Source organism: Amphiprion ocellaris, chromosome 15 (genome assembly GCF_022539595.1).
Source record: "Amphiprion ocellaris isolate individual 3 ecotype Okinawa chromosome 15, ASM2253959v1, whole genome shotgun sequence".
NCBI classification, from domain to species: domain Eukaryota; kingdom Metazoa; phylum Chordata; class Actinopteri; family Pomacentridae; genus Amphiprion; species Amphiprion ocellaris.
In genome coordinates, this window is record NC_072780.1 from 1,888,020 (window position 1) to 1,902,245 (window position 14,226).

Here is a 14,226-nt window from a genome sequence, read left to right on the forward strand (position 1 = left end):
TTCTTAAAATTATAATGCAAACTTAAATTAATCAATCGTCAAAATAACTGCTAATTGCTTGATTAATTATTGCAGCTCTACTCAGTAGATGCCTCAAAATTGCCAGTATAGTCCGTCAACACTTTAATGCCATAATTCAAGCTAATGTAGAGGCATCTGGTTAATACTGGAGATGAACATGAAAACAGTGACTCTTAGTTAGGAAACAGTCAAAGCTAATATTGTGCACAGAAAACATGTCAAACTGAAAATGCTTAATATATATATTTTATTTTATGTATTTTCATGTTTGCCATAATGAATGTAACAGTGGACAGTGGTGTTGTTGTGCTTCTAAAGATATGCAGAAATGTAATTTAAAGACTAATAATCAGTGTTTATAGCTGCTAATGGATCTACAGAACATCTGTCCCATGCTCAACACCCCACAGATCACTGGATATGGTTTGAAGTTTTCATGGTGATGTAAATACACACATATGGCACTAAAATAGGAACTTGTGGCAGGTGGATTTCTGGATGCTTTTTGTTCCTAAAATGAAGAAATTAGTCCTTTTGCAGTTATCCTAGAAGCTTTTATCTCCAAAATGTAACATGAGGACTGAAATCAGTCATTGTCACAACTTGGTAAATTTAAAATTGCATCATATGAGTTGATTTGGTCATTTTAGTTGTTTCAGCAGCAAACTCACCTGCAGCAGGACTAGTTCAGCTCTGCAGTCACCTATTCATAGTTTACTGTTTATTTATTGGTGGTAGTGTAAAAGAGAGATATCACTGCTTTAGCTGCATGTAGACCTCAGAGGACCAGGTCCAGATCTAAACCACTATATATAAGACTGAGATCTGGACCTGATTGGCGGCTGAAGAGACGTAAACACAGACTCTAAACTGTGGAAGCTTTTTATCTATTTGAGAAATTTCAGTTTGTTTCTGTATTTAGACCACATTAGACCTGGTCCACATATAAAACCACAATATATGGAGGGTCAGATCCAGACCAGAAACACCAGCAGCTCTTTAAAACACAGCTAGTTACTCATTGGTGAAATCTAAACTCTAAAATAAGGAGCTCTCAGTGTTTGTCACATTTAGACCACATTAGATATGGCCTAGATCCAGATAGTTATGACATAAAATTAGTCAAATCTAAAAAAAAAAAAAAAAAAAAATCTAACTTATGATTTAAAGAGTTTTTAGTTCTGTAGGACAGTTACTGATTTGTGAGAATTTTATTCTGCTTGTGAAAGTGAAAAAAAGACCACATTGAAACTGGTTCACACACACACACACACACACACACACACACACACACACACACACACACACACACACACACACACACACACACACATATATATATATGATAGATAGATAGAGAGAGAGAGAGAGAGAGAGAGAGAGGAAAAACAAAAGAGATTTCACTGTCTTTTTTGCATGTAGACGAGATTAGATGTGGTCCAGGTTAAAAATCAGCACATATAGACTGATCAGATCAACACTAAATGGTCCTGCATGAGATAAAGAGTCTTTAAAACATAGTTCCATCGATGTGAAAACTGGAAAACTTAAACTTCAAAATGGGTTTCAGACAGCATGAAGCGTTTGCCTAAGATTATTTTCCTTAACTTTACCTAAACTTACAGATTATCCTTGTAGTTGAGCCAGATAGTTATCTAACCTGGGTCCAGGGTGTGTTTTAGTAGCAGAAGTTCTGAAAAAGTGACGGATGAAAGCTGTCATCCACAGCAGGTGGAGTTCAGCTTCATGTATATGAACCCTTAGAATTAAGGCCACCGGTAAATGAATAAATGAATAAAGCTATGCGCTGCAGCACCGGGCTGAGCCCCCCGGTGTGTTCCGGTCTACCGGCGGCCCTGCAGCCCGTAGCTGAGTCCCTCCGGTCCTCACGGCCCCCCCTCCCACATCAGTCGGATCAAGATGGCGGCAGAGGCAGAGTACGAGTCCATCCTGTGCGTTAAACCGGACGTTAACGTTTACCGGATCCCGCCGCGAGCCTCCAACCGAGCATACAGGTAAACCGACACCTGCCGGTTCCGTCAAACGCGCTTCAACGGCGCGGCTCGGTGTCTCCCGGTGCCGGTGAGGCTGTCCGCTCTCAGCCCGGTTTTAACGGACCGTCGGTTAGTCCAGATGTTCTGTCCGTTAACGGCTCCGCGTGTCCGTCAGAGAGGTGACCGGGAGGGTTGTCGTCGTACCGGGTAGAGAACCGGAGTCCTCCTCCGCTGGGTGATGAGGGCTGGGATTGACCGTTACCGTCTTTAAACCGGTTTATTTGGCCTTAAAATGTAGAAAAATGCAAATTAATGTTTAACAAAACCCAGGAGCCAGAAAATAAATAAAAAATACAATCAGGAAGCTAACATCTGAGAATGTGTTTTTCTAAAATAAAATAAAATAAAATAAGATAAAATAAAATAAAATAAAATAAATTAAAAAAAAAAAAATAATAATTAAAGTATTTGACAGCACCTGAGATCAGGGCTGCTCCTAAACGTTATTTTCATCAAATCAATTTATTTGGTCTAAAATGTGGAAGTGTAGATCAGTGTTTAACGTGTTCAGATGACTGGTTTTTGTCACAGAGGAACCTGAAAATACTGAAAATGCTCACATGCAGGAAGCTAACGTCTGAGAAATTCTGGGGTTTTGTTTTGTCAATTAAAAATAAAAATAAACAAATACAAATAATCCTTCCAGGAATTCTTTACTGTCTAATTCTGTCTCAGAGAAGCCAGAGTGAAAAAAACAAACAAAACCAGGAAAAAAACAGGAAATACTAACATTTAAGAAGCAGAATCAGAGAATGTTGATTTGTTTTCTCTTTAAGGAAATAGTTGGTGAATTAATTTAATATTAGACCCCATTAGTTGACTGTTATTTTCAATAAATCGATTTATTTGGTCTGAAAAATGTCCCCCAGTGTTTCCTAAAGCTCAGTCTGATGTCCTCAGTGTCGGGTTTTGTCATAATAGGAGTCAAAAAATCTATTGTCAAAACTCCTACAGATTAATTTAATAGTTGACAACTAATTGATTAACTGTTGCAGTCATATCAGCAAATGCTCCAAAGCTGCAGGTATTATATGTAAATATTTAACCCTCATGTCATCCTGCGGATCAAATTGAACCGTTTTAAAGTTTGAAAATATGGAGAAAAAAACTATTTTCACAGTGAAACTTCTGATGTCCACATTTTCAACGATTTTGGGAAATCTTTGAACAGTTTTTGGTGGAAAAAAAGAAATGTTAAAAATGTTTCTTAAGTACATTTACAAAAAAGTTGATTTTTCAAATATGAAACTTTTAAGGGAAACTTTTAAGGAATTATTGGAATTTTCTTCCTGAAGGTTTTGCAAATTTTCAGAAATTTGGGGAATTTTTTTGCTGAATTTTTGGATTTTTTTCAGACAAGGAAACAATATTTTTAGGTGCCTGTAAATGAGGACAACAGGAGGGTTAAAGCCATCATTCAGCCCAATGTAGAGGCTCCTAAAATGAACACACTGACTGTTGTTGTTGCAGAAATGTAGTTTAAAGACCAATAATCAGTGTTTATGTCCTGGTTAGCTGCTGATGGAGCCTAAACATCTGTCTCATGCTATAGATCCCTGCATATGGTTTGGTGTTTTAGTGGTGATATAAACACACAAATGGCACCAATATTTAGAGATAATCCCAATAAAAAAATACCCTTGATCGTATTTTCAGCGTTTTAAAATCTTGTTTGATGGTAAATGGATCATGTTGGACTGTTGATTGAACTAAACAGACTGTTTAAAGACATTCATTTGGGTTTTAGGAACTTTAGAGACCAAACAGCAGAGGTAATAACTGGGTTTTATAATGAGATTATTGTGACGAATCGTTGCTGAACGTTGGTCTGTTCAGGGCAGCTGACTGGAAGCTGGACGCTCCTGACTGGTCTGGTCGAATGAGGATCACAGCGAAGGGCAAAGTGGCGTTCATCAAACTGGAGGACAAAGTCTCAGGTAGGACGTTTGTGGCTCAGTGGCTAGCACTGTTGCCTTGCAGCTAGAAGCTCCCTGGTTAGAGACATAGAGGCAAACAATCACACTCACACTCACACCTACAGACAGTTTAGAATCACCAGTTAACCTCAGCATGTTTCTGGACTGTGGGAGGAAGCTGGAGAACCTGGAGGAAACCCACACATGTACAGGAGAACATGGAGACTCCATGCAGGAAGATCCCAGGAAGGCCGGGATGCGAACCGAGGATCTTCTAGCTGTAAGGCGACGGTGCTAACCACTGAACCACTGTGCAGCCGAGAAGAATAAAACCATGACACAGTATAAGATCACAAAAAGAGTCTTAAACGCTCATTTAAAGTTCCTAAAGACGGAGCAGAACCTGTTAAATCTTTACCCTCGTGTTGTCAAAACTGACCCGGTTTAAAAGTTGAAAATGTGGAGGAAAAAAAAAAAAATTCACAGTGAAACTTCTGATGTCCACATTTTCAATGTTTTTGGGGAAATTTTTGAACATTTTTTGGTAGAAAAAAGAAATGTCAAAAATGCCTCTTAAGAACATTCACGTAAAAATCGTTGATTTTTATGTGAATGTTCTTAAAGAAAATATTAGAAGTTTTACTGATATATATGGAATCACAGATTTTTACTAATTTTTAAAAACTATTTACAGGAATTTTCTTGCCAAATTTGGGGGATTTCTTTTTTAAAATAAAAACTTTTAAGTAATTATTGGAATTTTCTTCCTGAAGGTTTTACAAATTTTCAGAAATTTGGGGAATTTTTTTGCTGAATTTTTGGATTTTTTTCAGACAAGGAAACAATATTTTTTGGTGCCTGTAAATGAAGACAACAGGAGGGTTAAATATGCAGCTAAATGCATTTAAACTGAAGATGGAAGAACTGAAATCACACTCTGCTTGTTGTTCTTCTCTCATTTCCCTTCCTTTGGTCCTGCAGGTGAGCTGTTTGCTCAGGCTCCGGTTAAAGAATATCCCGGCGTCGCCGTGGAGACCGTCAGCGACTCCAGCCGCTACTTTGTTCTGCGGATACAAGATGATAACGGTGAGGTGTGAATGTCAAGAAGACGCCAGCAGATTAATGTTTTGGGTCCCAAGAGTCCAAATCAATGATTAATCTGAGGATCCTGAAGCTTCGTTCTCTGAGTTCATGTCGGTTTTCCTCCTCTCTCTGCAGGTCGCAGCGCTTTCATCGGAGTCGGCTTCGGGGATCGAGGCGACGCCTTCGACTTCAACGTGGCTCTGCAGGATCACTTCAAGTAAGCAGGAGGAGGTTCAGGTGTAGAACAGGAACTAGTTTCTCCTCCTGGAAAAGATGATAATGACAGCAGATTGTTTCTGTGAACCATCACTTGGTTCAGGAAATCACTACGATTAATTACATATCCAATTCAGATTCACACTTTACCCTGTAAACCTCAAATTTGTCACACAGCTTTGAAAAGTTGAAATGTTATATTTTTTAAAAAAAAAAAAATCCAAATTCACAACAGAAAAGCAAAAAGAGAAAGAATGATGATTTTCACCTTCCGACAGTCCTTTAATCTGCATGCTTTGTTGTCAGAAAACTTAAATAAATCCGAGTTGATTTTCCAAAATGTCTGATTTAAAAATGAACCAAAATCAACTCTTTGCTCTAAATAAATTCTGTAAGAAACAGAAAATTCTGCACACTTCAGCAAGCTGATAAGCCATTTAGTAATTAAGCTCTAAACAATAATCACATGACAAAAAATCTGAAAGTGTTGAGCTGAACTTGTTACGAGGGAAGCAGGAGAACCCAAGCACAGGCACACAGTAAACTGGCAGACAGGTGAATTATAGAAATAGACTTATTCAACCAAATAACTAATCCAATACAGAAAAGGAAAAACAAACCAGGAGATAAATTAAACCGAATCTAACACTAAAAGAAACTACACTACTAAACCTACAAAAACCACAAAACCAAACAGGAATAAACTGAACTAAACAACACAACAACGTACTTACAAAAACCAGGGAAAAACAGAACTAAGGGCAAGGCAGGCTCAGGGAATCAGAAGCTAGTGGGGAACTAAACTGGCAGACTGAAGACTGGGGAGTATCCAAAAACAGACAGGAGTTAAACAGAGTCCACGAGAAGGAAATCCAGGATGGGGGAATCTGTTGAGTCCAAGGGGCTGAAGCTGACAGGAGGTAGAAGGCTTGGTGGGGAGAAACAGAATCCAGGAATGCAGCAGAAGCTATGAAGAGATGTGAATCTATGATCCAGCAGGGAGTGAATGGAAGGACAGAGCTTAAATACTTTAGGTGAGGTAGAGAACAGGTGAATGGAGTGAACTAATTACTGCAGGTGACACTCATTGCAGTAATCAGCAAAATAGAGTGCAGGCAGGTGAAGCAGGGAGAGAGACAGGAGGGAGAGATGACAGACAGACAGAGGGAGCCAGAGAGAGAGAGACAGGTCAAAACAAACAGATGGGGAACAATGGGAGAAAGAAGGAAAAAGAGAGAAAAGAAGGAAGAAGGGCAGAGGCTGGAGCAGGATCTTAACACAACTGCAGGCAGTGTTTACATAAAAGAGAGAACAAATTAAAATTACGGTGTCTATAGTATGTAGAGCCACATTTGTTTTTGTTTTTTTACAGTTTTGGTAACATCTGCAGGCATTTGGAAAAACATTCTACATGTAAAATCCATTTATTTCTTCAATTTTGTAAAATAGATAAAATAAATTTAGCAATTGATTTTTCTTTTTTAGGATTTCTGGCATTATAACTGTGTCATCCTGCACAGAGGAGCAGAAAAATACTGAAAATACTCACATTCAGGGAGCTACAATCTGAGAATTTCTGGGGTTTTTTGTTAATTAAAAATAAAAATAAATAATACAAATAAATAATCCTTCCAGAAATTGATTTGTTGTAATATTGTTAATTCTAATAAATCGATTAATTTGGTCTTTAAAAAGTGAAAAATATCTTTTAGTGTTTCCCAAAGCTCAATATGACATCTTGAGATGACTTGTTTAGTCACAGAAGAGCAAAAAAAATCTGGAAATACTCAAATTCAGGAAGCTGGAATCTGAGAAAACACACACAAAATGAATTTAGCATTAAAGAACCTAAAAGGTGACACCAGCTGAGTTTTATTTTGATTATATTTATGAATTTTTCAGAAAAAAATGTCAGAAATGTTGAAAAATATCCAATATATGACTCTTTAATGTTTTGTTGTGTCTCAGAGGGAAAAAAAACAAACAAAAAAACAAGATACAAAAACAGGAAATACTCACATTTAAGAAACTGAAATCAGAGAATGTAGATTTTTTTATCTTCTTAAGGAAGTAGTTGGCAACCCTAACCCATTAATTGAATAGTTGACCACATTAGTTGACCATTATTTTCAATAAATCGATTAATTTGGTCTGAAACATATGAATAATATCCAATAAACCATTCTTTAATGTCTTGTTCTGTCTCAGAGGAGCTAAAAAACAAACAAACAACAGAACTAGTCATGGTTGTTCTGTTTCCATAGAGGTTCAGGATTTTATACTGCAGTGAAAAATTAACAGAAATCATTCAGTAACAGCTTGGAGTTCACAGGGTTGAATAAATCTGACTATACTGCGAGCTTTTTTCCAGTTTCCAGGGATCCAATAAGCCGTTCTTTTGACTTCCATGCTGTCAGTTATTATCTGCAGCCGGTACTGACTCGTCGTATTTCTGTTTACTGTATCTGCATGGTTGTTTTTTGGAATCAGCTTGCAAGAAGAACTGCTGAGCTGCGTCGTTTATTCCCGTATCAGTGCTGATGTTGAGTGTTTGTCTCTGCAGATGGGTGAAACAAGAGAACGAACTCAGTAAAAACGCTCAGCTCGGAGATTCAGGGCCCAAACTGGACCTGGGCTTCAAGGAAGGACAGACCATCACACTCAACATAGGGGTGAGGGCTGTACCATCACGCTCAACATAGGGGTGAGGGCTGTACCATTATGCTCAACATAGGGGTGAGGGCTGTACATTACGCTCAACATAGGGGTGAGGGCTGTACCATCACACTCAACATAGGGGTGAGGACTGTACCATCACCTTCAACATAGGGGTGAGGACTGTACCATCACCTTCAACATAGGGGTGAGGACTGTACCATCACCTTCAACATAGGGGTGAGGACTGTACCATTATGCTCAACATAGGGGTGAGGACTGTACCATCACGCTCAACATAGGGGTGAGGACTGTACCATCACACTCAACATAGGGGTGAGGACTGTACCATCACCTTCAACATAGGGGTGAGGACTGTACCATCACCTTCAACATAGGGGTGAGGACTGTACCATCACCTTCAACATAGGGGTGAGGACTGTACCATTATGCTCAACATAGAGGTGAGGGCTGTACATTACGCTCAACATAGGGGTGAGGACTGTACCATCACACTCAACATAGGGGTGAGGGCTGTACCATCACGCTCAACATAGGGGTGAGGGCTGTACATTACGCTCAACATAGGGGTGAGGGCTGTACCATCACCTTCAACATAGGGGGGAGGACACACATGTAAACATCAAGTTTCTGCTCAAAATGTCTTCTGAATAAACCGAGACAGGTGATGGAGCGTTGAAGGTAACGGTGTTTTAATAAGAGGTTAGCTTGCAGTTAGTATATCTGAGGTAAAACTTTGAAAAATGTGATTAAAATGTGTTATTCTAAATATTTACAACGCATAAATCTCTTTACTCCCTATGCAGCAAGGTAAGAAGAGGGATAAGCCCCGCCCCCAAGGCTCAGGTGGGTTCGGACTCCTCCCACCACCACCTGGAGGCAAGATAGCCCCGCCCCCTTCGTCAGGCTCGTCCAATCACAACATAGTCCAGCAGACGGGAGGCACAGCGACAGGTAGGACTGTTTTCACCTGATTTAGTTCACCTCCTCTTCATCAGTAGCTCTTCAGTCAACATGGAAGTAAATGAAACTGGTCTGAGAGGCTGGATGTTCTTCTGTGTTTCAGGCTAAGATCTGGCCTCATTTCATCGTTACTGTGTTAATTAGTGGCTATTAAACGGCTCGTCTGAGCTTCAGGCTGCAGGAAACGAGTGAAATGTGTGTCAGCGGTTAAGGAGGTGTGTGTTTTTCTGTGTTTTTATCTGTCAGGATGCTTGCTGGAGCTGGACAGCAGTAACTCCAACACCGTGGTCCAGTCGAACCCTAGTTCAGATCTGTGGGGAGATTTCTCTGCTCCTGCAAGGTAGGAGACAACTTTACTGTAAAACACAAAACTGAAAGGAGCAGAAAGTATGTGGACACAGTTATGATTCCTTCTCCACCATCATGAAGGAACTTTTAATCCCTCAAATGAAACACAGTCACTGTAATAAACAAACAGCAGTCATATTTCAGCAGCCAATAAAATGCTGTAAAATACACAAATTTTCCATAATTAACCCTCCTGTTGTCCTCATTTATGGGCACCAAAAAATATTGTTTCCTTGTCTGAAAAAATTAAAAAATTCAGCAAAAATAATACCCCAAATTTCTGAAAATTTGCAAAACATTCAGGAAGAAAATTCCAGTAATTCCTTAAAAGTTTCCCTTAAAAGTTTGATTTCAAAAAATCCCCCAAATTTGGCAAGAAAATTCTTGTAAATATTTTCAAAAAATGAGTAAAAATTTTCCTAAAAAAATCCAAAAAATGTCTGAAGTGATTCCATATATATCACTAAAACCTCTATTTTCTTTAAGATCATTCACATAAAAATCAACAAAAATCCAGTGAAATTCATTGGATTTAGATTTTTTGTGTGAACGTTCTTAAGAAACATTTTTAACATTTCTTATCTTCCACCAAAAAATGTTCAAAAATTTCCCAAAAATGTTGAAAATGTGAACATCAGAAGTTTCACTGTGAAAATATTTTTTTGGCCACATTTTCAAACTTTAAAATGGGTCAGTTTTGACCTGCAGGACGACACAAGGGTTAAAAAAATACATTCTGATTTTCTTTTTTTTGGGTTTATGCCTCTTTAACTCTGAGTTCTCTCCTAGTCCTGTTTGTTCTGTTCCTGTAGAGCTGCAGGACTTTATATTGTCATGAAAAATGAGTCCACAGTGAGGAAAAATGTGAGAAAAAGCACCCAGAAGCTGCTTGGAGGTTTATGAACTGATATGCTCTGTAGAAAACCTCTAAGTTCTGTTTGTGCTTCCAGCTCCGTTCCGCCTCCGTCTCGACCACAGAACTCCACTAACTGGATCCAGTTCTGAGACGTCGATCACGTCGGTCGTGATTTCTCATCTCACCTGCATCTGTGTCCGTCGCTTCCCGTGCATCACGCTGAGAGTAACTCCGCCTCACCGACCCCTCAGAAACAGAAAGACCGCAGAGCTGCAGAATCATCCTCCTGTCCAGCATCCCCTCAGGAGACGAAGCCATCAACACCAAACGAGCCGTTCTGACCATATTTAAGGGCTACGAGCAGCAGCTGTTCCTCCCCTGCAGGTGGTGCTGTGAGCAGAGGGTTGTTTTTGTCTCTGCAGCAGCTCCCCCTGCAGGCCCGGCAGAGAACTACACCTCAACAAGATGCCGCTGCTTTCTGTCTGTACACATTAGAGGAAGGAGATTCTCAACATTCTAAAATGCTCTAGGATTGGAGTTTAAATGTGATTCTTGTCTTAAAGCCTCATTAGATGGATGAGTTTCAGATCACAGCACTGATTAGAATAGAAACATTTTGTGACTGAATTAAGGATCATGTCTTAAAATTACATAAATAGCTGCAAACCTCATCATGTCTAATGTCCAATTTGATGCCAAATTCCCAACACCCCAAAAAAATATTGTTTCTTTGAAAAAAATCCAAAAATTCAGCAAAAAAAATCCCCAAATTTCTGAAAATTTGCAAAACCTTCAGGAAGAAAATTCCAATCATTCCTTCAAAGTTTACCTTCAAAGTTTTATTTTAAAGAATCCCCCAAATTTGGGAAGAAAACTCTTGTAAATATTTTTTAAAAATTAAATAAAAATCTTCCAAAAAATCCTAAAAATATCTAAAGTGATTCCATATATATATCAGTAAAACTTCTAATATTTTCTTTAAGAACATTCACAAAAAAATCAACCAAAATCCAGTCAAATTCACTGGATTTTGGTTGATTTTTTGTGAATGTTCTTAAGAAACATTTTTAAAATTTCTTTTTTTCCACAAAAAAATGTTCAAAAATTTCCCAAAAATGTTGAAAATGTGGACATAAGAAGTTTCACTGTGAAAATTTTTTCCCCCACATTTTCAAACTTTAAAATGGGTCAATTTTGACCCTCAGGACAACAGGAGGGTTAAATCAATTCATAGATGCAATTTCCAAGCATTAGTTCACATCCTGTCCTTAAATGACCTTTATTAGATGATCAGGAATTACCCTCAGTGGAGTATTTAGTGTGGCTGGAGGAGATACAGCAAGTAAAATGTGTTCATAAAAATATATATCTATGTACAAGGTCACGCTGCTTAAATCTTGAGAATTTATGTTTACAATCTAAAATCATGTGTTTTTGTTTACTTCTGGGTGCTTTTTTGTTGTTGCAGAGCTGAAATCAGACACAGATTCTTTACTGTTGTATATTTACATTTTTAAATAAGCTAAAAAGAATTAAATGTTGCATATCTTTCTGCTGTTTGTCAGCTGGCAGTAAATGTAAAACTACTGAAATACTTCTTCACCGCAAACATGCAGTTAAGTTGCCTGTTTGATCGTCTAGTTGAATGAGAAATGGGAAAGGTTCTGTCTGCAGAGCTGCACCTTATGCATTAAATATGCAGTTTGTAATTAACGTCACCCAGATTTAAAGTTAAATGCTGAGGAAGCTTCTAAACCAGGGGTGTCCAACATGCAGCCCGTGGGCCAAAAGCGGTCCTCCAGAGGGTCCAATCCGGCCCTCAAAGTGTAAAAATTCCAGAGAAGACATTAACTGCTGATTGTAAATTAGTAAAACTATAAATTTCAAATCATTTCTAGACCATGACAAGTTGTTTGATTAGAAAGTAAAATACTAGATTGTTCATTGTTCTATTGTTGTTTTGTGTCTAAATTTTGCAATATTTTGTCTTGTTTTTATTGGTTTTTGACTTTTTGTCGTTTTGTTTCTCGTTTGTCGTATCGTTTCCTTTTTGTCTCACTTGTGTTTTTTTCTTATTTTTGTCATTTTGTGTTTTGCTTTATTCGTTGTTTTGTGTGTTGTTTGTGTCGTTTGTCTACTTTTTTTGTCATTTTGTTTCCTTTTTGTAATATTTTGTCCTGTTTTTGTCATTTTTTGTCTCTTTTATGTAATTTTTTATATCGTTTGTCCATTTTTTGTTGCTTTTTAACTTTTTTGTCTCGTTTGTGTTGTTTGTCTACTTTTTTGTCATTTTGTAACTTTTTTGTCCAATATTTTGTCTCTTTTTTTGTTTCGCATCGTTTGTCGCATTGTCTTGTTTTTGTTTTTTGTCTAACTTTTGTTGTGTGCTTCTCATTTTTGTCATTTTGTGTTTCCTTTTTGTCTTGCTTGAGGTTTTTTTGCCTTATTTTTGTCATTTTGTGTTTTCATTGTTTTGTGCATCGTTTTTGTCGTTTTGTGTGTTTTTTTGTCTTGCCTGTGTTGTTTGTCTACTTTTTTGTCGTTTCTTGTTTTTGTCATTTGTCCACTTTGTGAACATTTTCACAATTAACTTTTTTGCACTGAAACAAAGGAACCATGAGGAGTTGTGGTTATTTATCAGTTATTCTGCTGTGGTTTTACTGGTTTTACTGGAGATCAGACTGGGCTGGATGTGGAACCTGAACTAAGATGAGTTGGACTCTCCTGGTCTAAACAGTTCCTCTCAGTGAGTTATGATGATGAGAAAATAGACGGCTGCAGGGCTTGAATTCAGTTTCCTGCTTTTTCGTGTTTGTGAAATGACCATGCAGACTTCTTTTAATGGAAAAATGTTTATCTAGCTGCAGTTTAAATGCAAAGAGTCCTGTGGTGGATTCATGAATGGTTTAATGCAGCAGATGCAGGAGCAACAGATGAGTCGGACAATCTGAGGAAAGCATCTGGAAGTTAAAAGCTTCAGAGTCAGAGAAGATCAACAAACTGGAGCTAGCAGCTAGTTAGCTTAGCTTAGCTCTACACCTGTGAACACATTATTTTGAGTTTAATTTCTGTTTCTTTCAGTCCTGATGATGCTGAGTTAAAGAATGATGTGCTATAATCCTCTCGTGGCCTGACAAAAGAAACAAGTTCCTTTATCGAGCTTCGAGTGAAAACCTAAAATGATTGTTTCCTCCTGAATGTCTTCATGGCAGCAGATGAAATGTTCAGATTGTGTTTACAGGACCTTTGGCTTCTGAAGCTGTTTTTGACTGTGAATTAATTTGCGTAGAGTTTTGAGATTTACTGTATTTACAGTGGCATTGAGCTGTAGGGCTGGTGGATAAATCATACATGTGTGTTGTGTTTACATCGCTCCCACTGCTGGCTGAGATTTAAAAAGACAAATGTCTCCCATTCCTCACTCATTCCACCGACTAACACTTTGATTTATGACCAATTTCATGAGAAAGAGGCAATAAATCCTTTCAAAGGATGTGTGGTGTCCTTATTTCTGCACTCAGACGTTGTTTTCATTCCATTATTGTCCTTTTATTAGTTTTAGAAAACAGTTCTGTGACTCCTCCAGCAGTGAGCTGTGAAAACGTGAAGGCTGAACAGGACAGGAGCTGTTAGATGACGGTAGATGAGCCTCCAACACCACAACAGTCTGAGATCAGAGTGATCCAGCCGGAAAATGTTGCTGGAAAGAGAGATGACTGGAATGTCCTGCTTCTGTCGCCACGACTCGACCCCAGGAAAGTGAAAGAAAGTGGACTGATAACACTCTACACTGTATTTTAGCTGCTCTGACATGAATAAAGAGTTTGAATACGTCCTCCACCTCTGTCCATTTCAGGAGTCAGACTCTATAAGAAGCTAACTGGGGAAGAAAGACAGATGGTCCATAGTGGAGGTGAGAAATCTTACATAAGGTCAGGTTGTGAGCTCAGTGACCGGTAGCTTTTAGCTCTGCTGACAGACAGAAAGAGAGAGCGATGGACAGCTGGTTCTCTCTGAACTTCATCTGGAACTCCATTTATCTTCCTCTGATTGTGTCATCGCCTCTGAGGACACTTCAGCCTTTTGATATCTG

The 14,226-nt window shown here is 38.4% G+C and overlaps 1 protein-coding gene across 1 annotated transcript; it reads left to right on the forward strand.

Moving 5' to 3' along the window:
* The first annotated feature begins 1,896 nt into the window (after nucleotides 1-1,896).
* Nucleotides 1,897-13,626, forward strand: necap1 (NECAP endocytosis associated 1). The gene is made up of 8 exons (XM_023266081.3): nucleotides 1,897-2,036; nucleotides 3,912-4,012; nucleotides 4,973-5,077; nucleotides 5,210-5,291; nucleotides 7,854-7,962; nucleotides 8,773-8,920; nucleotides 9,176-9,269; nucleotides 10,228-13,626. Exons 1-8 carry the CDS (start codon nucleotides 1,942-1,944, stop codon nucleotides 10,280-10,282), a joined length of 789 nt encoding a protein of 262 aa, XP_023121849.1. The 5' UTR covers nucleotides 1,897-1,941; the 3' UTR covers nucleotides 10,283-13,626.
* Nucleotides 13,627-14,226: the final 600 nt, after the last annotated feature.